We start from the raw sequence: 8,491 nt of genomic DNA, 5'->3' as shown, positions 1-8,491 counted from the left end.
CTTATAAAATGTATTTGCAATGAGTAAGTCATTGATTTTACAAAATTCAATCATTCTATCTCCAGCTTCATTCCTGTCACCAAGCCCATGTTTTCCAACTACTGATTCTTCTCTGTTCCCAACTTTTGCATTCCAGTATGTTGGACATACTCTTTGAAAAGTAAAAGAAAACTACTTTCATTGTTATACAATCCCTCCTCCCAAGTCCATTCCACTATTCAGCGTTCATTCTGGACTCCTGTCATGACAATAATACCTAACTGTATATTCCTTTTAAACAGTTCTCTTCCCTCATTTCAATGCAGTATACATTATTTCCCTTTTCTCTGTCTCCTCTCAACCCCCATGTCAGTCCCATTTTACAACAGTGGCCTATGCAGTATTTGTCCTTTCGTGACAGAGATAATTCACTCAGCATAATGTCCTCCAGGGTCACCCATTTTGAGAAAGGATGTAAAGAATTCCGTGTTCTTTTCTGTAGAGCAAAGCTTTTTTACCCTCTTTTGTGTACTGTAAAATCAGTGGAGCATCTGGTGAATTCAGACCGCATTCCTACAAGATTGCCACGCAGCTTCCTGCCACTAGGCCACCAGGTCTTCCTAGCAGAGCTGCGTTAAAAGTTGGAAGGACACAGTCACTCCACAGTAAGTCCAGCGGCCCATGCCCCCAGGTTGGACAGGGTGTCCTCCGCATGATCATACCCTGCTGGCCCAGAGTGCAGCTGGCTTGTCCCTGCCTCCCAGCAGGAGGTCAAGGAGACCAGGCAGCGGGGAGGGCCTGCAGGTGGAGACCCCCTGGATCCCTCCAGCAAGGAAGCAGACTTAGTGGGTTTGGATGTCTGGACCAGGGCCCACATAGGGGGTGGGGAGGCCAGGGAAGAGATGCAGTCCAGGCTCAGTGGTAGGGGCAGTTCGACATTGGATGCATGCCATCTCTGCAAGTTAGCTGCAAGAACTCCTGGAACAGGGTGATTCCCTCCTCCTCCCAGGCTGCAAGGCCCTAGTGACCTGTGCAGAGTCAGACGCTTGTGTGTGAGCTCCATGACAACGGCTTTCGAGACCCATGACCACAGCACAAAGCTCGGGGTTTGCAGGAACACCAAGGCAAAAATTTGTAAAGCATATCTCAGAATTTGGGTCTGAACTTGAATATCAAGTCTGATAAAACAATTTTTTAAGACATCAAAATGCCCGTGATACAGTTCTGGACACAGTGTACAAAGATTAAAGGTCCACAAATCCAAGGATAGACAGAAGAGGGGAAAAATTTTTTTCCTTGGCATTGAGATTATGCTACAGATGGTGGAATAATTTAGAAAAGGATAGCTAGAATGTATATGCATGAAGAATATGTCCTTGGATTACTACACTTGTAGAAATGTTGAACCGGTAAATGCTTTACTGTATATATTTTCACTGTAAAAAGGACAAACATTTAAAATCAAACAAAAGGAAAAGATTAAAAGTTTCAGCAGAGAAAGTGAAGTTATTAATATAGACAAAAATCACAAATTTTGAGATACTGTGCTATTGATGCTCCTTAAGCTTGAAAATAAATTGGTACAAATTAATCTTTCTAATTACTAGAACCACAGGTTAATTGAAACATTTGTCAGTAAAAAGAATTTTATTTATGTGGATTTATGGTGAGCTCTAACACCCCTCTCTCTGCCTCCACCACTGCCAGTTTTCAACCTGTGATCAATAAAATTGTTCTGTTACATTGTTTGAACTTGAGATATCAAAGCTTGCATGATGACAAATAGTAAAAACAAGAGGTCTGTTTTAATAACTTATTTTTAATGGTTTGGCTGTGGTTTTCTAGCAAGTCTGTGAAATCGAACCGTAATAATGTCTTAAAAAGTACTTTTGAGAGAGTGTTGTGAACTTCCATGTCCTGCTTTTTGAATGAGCAAGCTTATGGTGCCTGTTCTTTTGTAAACATTGACACAGCAGATCACAATGTTCTGTGACTTTACAGTGCCTTATTGTGTGCATGTGTGTATATGTATATATGTTTAATGTATTAGTCCTCCTTTCTACCCTGCATGTTCTGTTTCTGTTCACTCATTTCCTTACCCCTCCTTGCCTTTTCATCTTCACTGTTGTATAAATGTTGATTGTTGAAGGTAGCCCATTTCTTACAGGTCATGTTTCTTTTATAGGCCAATTTATTATTTGACTGATGGGTGACTTCTTCAGGATAGGTTAAAAGAGTATCTTAGGGTGATATTATGTGCTGTTGAGTCTCCTACAACACAGAGCAACCTTATTGTGTACCCATACCTGACCCTCTAGCTAGTTGTCATGGATAGTAAATTGCACAGGAAGACATTGTATACCTTTCCCCCGGCCCCACCTAGAGCAGCTGGTAGATTTGATCTGCATACTTTCATAGGAACATTAGGAACAACAAATCAAAACCTTAGACCATCCTGGTGATTTCCAGTAGTCTGAGTCTTAGTATCTGGTAAATATAGTCGTGTGTGTGTGTGTGTGTGTGTGTGTGTGTGTGCGCGCGCGCGCGCTCTCAGAATAGTCCAGTAGTGAAGGTCAGGCATCATCTAGTTTTCTCAGTCTCTTCTAGACTGGTTGACATGGACCTTAGTCCTATAGAAAAATTTCTTTTGGAGTATTTCTTCTGTTCTGGGTGAGAAGAGGCTAAGAGTTGTATCTTAGATGGCTTTTAAGATCTCAGATGCTACTCTCCAAACTAGACTGTAGAACATTGTCTTATGAAATTCATGAAATAAGTGAAGCCAATTGACCTTCTTGTCCCACATGACTGATACTGACCCTAGATTCTGTAACAATAAGTTATTGTTGTTAGGTGCTGTTGAGTACCACTCATAGCTACCCAGTGAATAACCAGTCTGTACCTTGTCCTGTCCTGTGCCATCCCTTATCATCTTTGACATAGATGAGCCAATCCACTGTTCCAGTCCATTTTATTGAGTTTTCCTTTCTCTTTCATCGATCCCTCTACCTTTCCAAAGTATGAAATACTATTAACAAGAGTAAAGTATTAAAGATAATTAGTATAGTTTTGTTTTCAAAGCAGTAACACTCAAAATACAAACAGTACACCTAATTTATGAAGAAAGTTCTTTTCCCAGTGGGGTAAGAGATGACCAGTCTTCATGTTTTGATAAATAGCTTTCCTAGACCTGTCTCTGCATATAGTGATTCTCATTGCCAAACTTTTCCCAAGTTTCTGCAAATCTGTATTCCTAGAAACAGATGAAAAGTAGCTCACTTTAATTTCCTTGGCCAGTATTAACTAATGAGTTTAAGTAGTTTGCAAATAAAAAATAGTTTTCTATTTTCCAGTTTTTAAAATTTGTGTGTGTGTGGGTATATACCTTTTTTGGGTGGAAATGTCAATATAGGTAAATAGTTCCCTTAAAACAAGTTGTTTTTTTTTTAAATATCCATAAGAACGTGCCACCATATGTAAAATACGTGGTCTTAATCGTTGGAAATTTTCTTAAAAGAGTAGATGATGATGATTAATCTTATTATGTTTTTAAAACAATAGATCCGAGTGGGATATACTTTTGAAGGATGTGCAATGTTCAATCATAAGTGTGACAAAAACTGACAAGCAGGAAGCTTATGTACTCAGGTAAGTTTTACTTAAATATTAGCCAGAATGATTCTGTCTGAATCATACATACTCCATGTAGAATATCAAATTATTGTTCCCTCATCTTGGTTTTAGAATTATTTTTGCCTTAGTAAAGCATACTAATTATATAAAATAAACTGGTTGCTTTAGGGTATCTATGGATAATAGGTTCTAAAATCTTAATCTAGTAACTCTTCAAGCTGGTAATTATATTTTCCCTCTAGTAGTCAAGGAGAAATATCCATAAAGACGGGAAAACCATTATAGATAGTATGTTTCAATATCTTTTTTTTTTTTTTAAACAGACACATGGTTTATCTGAAGCAAGAATGAAACTATACAATTAGTTTGGAAAAAATATTGCAGTTTGTTTGTTTTACATAAAGCCTTATACTTTATCCCAGAAGAAAACTAAGCACAATGACATTAACATGCCATCATCCTCCAGTCAGTACAGAAGGCAAAGAGCTGGTTCAGGGTGGAAAAGGACACTCGAGTAAGCAGTGAGGGAGCTCGGTTACGGCAGTAACCATTCTGTCAGCAGGACCACCGACAGCAGACCATTTGTAACAGAGCCCTACTAACACTGCGACATGTTGCCACGGCATGGATAGAAACCAAAAACTACAAGGCCCTTCATGATTGTGCCTTGGGTAGGTAACAAATGGGCCAAGAAAACCAATATGAATGGACTGAAAACTAGAAACATCTGGAAAGATGGTTTATGAAGAGCAGAAATTTTATAAAACAGCAACAAAAACCCAAATATCCTGAAAAATCAAAGAGGGCACAGATAATGGTTTTCCTGTCTTTTAAAAATAATGAAATTTTTCAATATTATCTTTAAATTCAGACATTTTTCTCTGGAACTCAAGAAACTTAAACTGATGATTGTATATATGATAACAGTTGCGGCCCCCACCCCCAAGAGATAGATTATACCCTCAGTGGTATGTAAACATTCTAAAACTGGTCTTTTTTTCAATTGCAGTGAGAGTAGCATGTTTGTCTCCAAGAGACGTTTCATTTTGAAGACATGTGGTACCACCCTCTTGCTGAAAGCACTGGTTCCCCTCTTGAAGCTTGCTAGGGATTACAGTGGGTTTGACTCAATTCAAGTAAGTAATTAGAAAAGCATTTGATCCTTCTCATTGGGCATCAGTATTGGAGCTCTTTCTGAAATACATCTAGTTAATAAATAGAACATTAAATTTGTAGGGCCTAAGAATATAAGATGGTAATGCCTCAGAATAGGTTCATGTTGGTGGTGGTCGTGAACTATTAGTAATTATAGCAATATGGTTTTCACTTGTAGTTCATTGATGGTTTTTAAAGTTTATAAATTATATACCTTTTCTCTAGAAAAATATATGCTGGAGTTCAAATTGGAATTCACAGCTCTAAGAATTCTTAATATATTAAAGAAAAATAAGTATTCTTTTGATATTTTCAGAACAATAAAATATTGTAATATGGTAAAAGTATATTAATCTTAAGATATGCTAGAATTGGCTCCAATATTTGTAGACAAAGGGAGGACATCGTTCAGTTACGTCTTAAATTATGGTTTTCTTTTTGTTTTTAAGAGCTTCTTTTATTCTCGTAAGAATTTCATGAAGCCTTCTCACCAAGGGTACCCACACCGGAATTTCCAGGAAGAAATAGAATTTCTTAATGCAATTTTCCCAAGTAAGTTTAAATCAGTTGAATTGAAGCCCCCCCCCCCCAAAGTGAGGAATCACTGCTGGTACTGTGACCTTGAAAACAGTGGAAATCTATTTTGTTAAGTCTGAATTTTTTTATTAGTAGCAGCCCTCCATCAGATTTCCTAGATGACAACTGCCTACCTATCTCCCTTAGATTTGAACTCTACCAGCTTTTTTGACTGACTCAATCTTCTTTAATCTCAGTTTTAATAAATTACCTTTTTAATAGTTTTAAAAATAGATGAAGAACAGTGAGTACTGTTTACTCAGGAGAGTAGATAAATGAGTAACCAAATACCGTGGGCTTAAGGGGAGGATAACTAGCAGTTTTCTTATCCCCAGGATCAATTGGTTTACAATGATAAAAATTTTTTTAAGGAGACTTTGGTTTGGTTTCCCCAAGAATACAAAGAATAAAAAGTTTTACAAAAGGTGTTAGATAGAGTGAAAGAAAGAGGCTGTTCCCAAGTAGTGAAGAGGCCTTCATTAGTAGACCAGGTAACTGCTTACAGAGGATTAGAGTGATGCACAGGCAGACAAAGACAGGGACGCTTAGAAAAGATGGTAGTTTGTTCTGAAATTTGGGGGCAGGAGTTCTATCAGTGTCTGATCAGGCTCAGGGCTTTTTCAGGAACTAGTTGTGTATAAATTTTCAGGTGGCTTTGTTTGGGGGAGGGAGGGGGGGGTGTGTGTGTGTGTGTGTGTGTGTGTGTGTGTGTGTGTGTGTGTGTGTGTGTGTGTCCGTCCGTCCCCCAGTGGTCAGGTGTAGGAGTAAGGCCTGGGAAAGGTGTGACATTCTTTCTTCATTCTAGACCTTAAAGAAAGGGAGCAGTGTAGGAGTTGTCTCTAGCTACTTCCTGCTGGCTGGGGACAATGCTGGGGTTAGTTCCCCTTAAGGTCTGAAGGAGCATTGTTTTCACATGTTCTTAGATGATGCTTCAGACGTGGTTTTGAAGAATTCTTTCCACCTGTGAATCCAGATTTTTTTAATTCAACTTTCTCTTTAACTAATGACATTGCTGTTAAGTAGCGTGATAACAAACCATCTTGTTAAATAGGTCTTGTTATATCTTTTCTTCCCTAAATAGATGGAGCTGCATACTGTATGGGACGTATGAATTCTGACTGCTGGTATGTTTGGCATACCTTTATGGAATTTTTTTGGGTGGATAGTTTCATATAAGATTTATTTAAAGCTACCAGTTGTTAAAATAGTTATAGAAACTATTTTACTCTTGTATAGGTACTTGTATACTCTGGATTTTCCAGAGAGTCGGGTTATCAGTCAGCCAGATCAAACCCTGGAAATTCTGATGAGTGAGCTTGACCCAGCAGTTATGGACCAGTTCTACATGAAAGATGGTGTTACTGCAAAGGATGTCACTCGTGTAAGTGCTTTAAAAATTGTATATTGTGTTGTGGGTGACTTTTAAGATTTTTTGTTTGGACACAAATCCATTTTCAAATTTTTGCTTTTAATTCGTTCTTTACCTCTTCTAGGAGAGTGGAATTCGTGACCTGATACCAGGTTCTGTCATTGATGCCACACTGTTCAATCCTTGCGGGTATTCAATGAATGGAATGAAATCAGATGTAAGTAATCATACCTTGCCTCAATAGTTATTTAGGTATTTAAATGTTTTTTTCCATTATTAACACAAGTCTCTTTCTTTAAGGGAACTTATTGGACTATTCACATCACTCCAGAACCAGAATTTTCTTATGTTAGCTTTGAAACAAACTTAAGTCAGACCTCCTATGATGACCTGATAAGGAAAGTTGTGGAAGTCTTCAAACCAAGAAAATTTGTGACCACCCTGTTTGTAAATCAGGTAATTTGCTTTATTGTTGGCAGTAAAATCTTATAGGAAGCAAGAATAATGAAACTGATCCTCAGATAATGCTAGGTAATAGACCTGTTTATAAGATCAGTTAACCAGAGGTACTACTAGTTGAGGAAACTACTAGATGTTTGTGTGTATCCATAGAATGGTACTAATTCTTGTTTTATAGTTAGCCCTCAAGTGTTGGGTTGTGTGGTTTTTCCCCCCCTTTCGACAGAATAGGCTTAGTAAGGGGCTAGAAGACACTACACAACTATCCAGCTCACTAGAGTGGAAATCAGTTACAAAGTAGAGCACACGATTCCATTTCCATTTGAATGATGTGCCAAGTGTTTGAGATGTTTTAATGATAATTTACTACTGATGGGAATACAAAATGATGTGAACGCTGTAGAAGATGGTGAGATGGTTCCTCAAAAAATTAAATGTAGGCGAGCTCTGGTGGCCTTGTGGCAGGAAGCTACACTGCAATCCCGGAGGTGTGCGGTTCAAATCCACCAGATGCTTTGCTGGAGAAGGAGGAACAATCTCCTGTACCAGTCAAATCTGATTTGATGGTACACACACACAGAGACAAGATAATAAAAATTTAAAAAAAAATTAAATGTAACTTTATCATATGAGTGGAATCACAGTTCCACTTTAAAAGCTGGGAGAGTGTGTACTGTGAAGTCTTTCAGAACTATGATATATGAGGATCAAAAGGGTCAAAGTGCAAAATAGAATTTTCATGGGCTCTCTGAATTTGTTGTCCTTGTTTGGTGTCATCAAGTTGGACTCGACCCATAGCTAATCCTCCAGCAGGTTTTCAGAGGCTGTAAATTGCACAGGATGAGATTGCCATCCTCCTGCAGAGCAGACAGTGGATTTGAACCATGTGTCTTTGGGATGTAGTGCAGCTTCTCAGCACCAGGCCATCCAGAGATCCTGAATTCATTGTAGTCATCTATAAACCAAACAGTAGTTTATCCTAGTAAAAAGTTTTTTTAAAATAAAATCTGTAACTCAAATGCTTGAATACAAAATTTGGAGAAAAATTAATATTAATGGGAGAATGAACAACCCGGACGAGGATGAGGATTGCACATTTAAAATGTAATCGGTGTCACAGATGGTGGTGCATGGAGAAGAAATTTGAATTGGTGTGGGTTTTGCTATCTCGACAACAAAAGTAATTTAAAAAAAAACAAGTAGATGCTATAAATCTATTGCATGACTATTTTAAGAATTTTCTTCCTTCCCCCCCCCAGAGTTCTAAATGTCGCACAGTGCTTTCTTCGCCCCAGAAGATTGAAGGTTTTAAACGTCTTGATT

General features: G+C 38.1%; 1 protein-coding gene across 1 annotated transcript in view; it reads left to right on the top strand.

Moving 5' to 3' along the window:
* The window catches only part of AMD1 (adenosylmethionine decarboxylase 1), a gene marked incomplete at its 3' end in the record, with an annotated part of 19,539 nt that extends 11,049 nt beyond the window's left edge, over window positions 1-8,490 (top strand). The window contains exons 2-9 of the mRNA XM_006879158.1: window positions 3,538-3,624; window positions 4,619-4,745; window positions 5,214-5,316; window positions 6,422-6,464; window positions 6,577-6,721; window positions 6,834-6,926; window positions 7,010-7,165; window positions 8,428-8,490. Coding sequence (XP_006879220.1) covers window positions 3,538-3,624; window positions 4,619-4,745; window positions 5,214-5,316; window positions 6,422-6,464; window positions 6,577-6,721; window positions 6,834-6,926; window positions 7,010-7,165; window positions 8,428-8,490 — 817 coding nt within the window. The remainder of the gene's footprint in view (window positions 1-3,537; window positions 3,625-4,618; window positions 4,746-5,213; window positions 5,317-6,421; window positions 6,465-6,576; window positions 6,722-6,833; window positions 6,927-7,009; window positions 7,166-8,427) is intronic.
* Window position 8,491: the final 1 nt, after the last annotated feature.

The sequence above is a fragment of the Elephantulus edwardii genome, unplaced genomic scaffold (genome assembly GCF_000299155.1).
Source record: "Elephantulus edwardii isolate Elephantulus edwardi_28Jun2011 unplaced genomic scaffold, EleEdw1.0 scaffold00002, whole genome shotgun sequence".
In the NCBI taxonomy this organism is placed as follows: Eukaryota; Metazoa; Chordata; class Mammalia; order Macroscelidea; family Macroscelididae; genus Elephantulus; species Elephantulus edwardii.
This window is presented reverse-complemented; position numbering and strand designations above follow the sequence as displayed.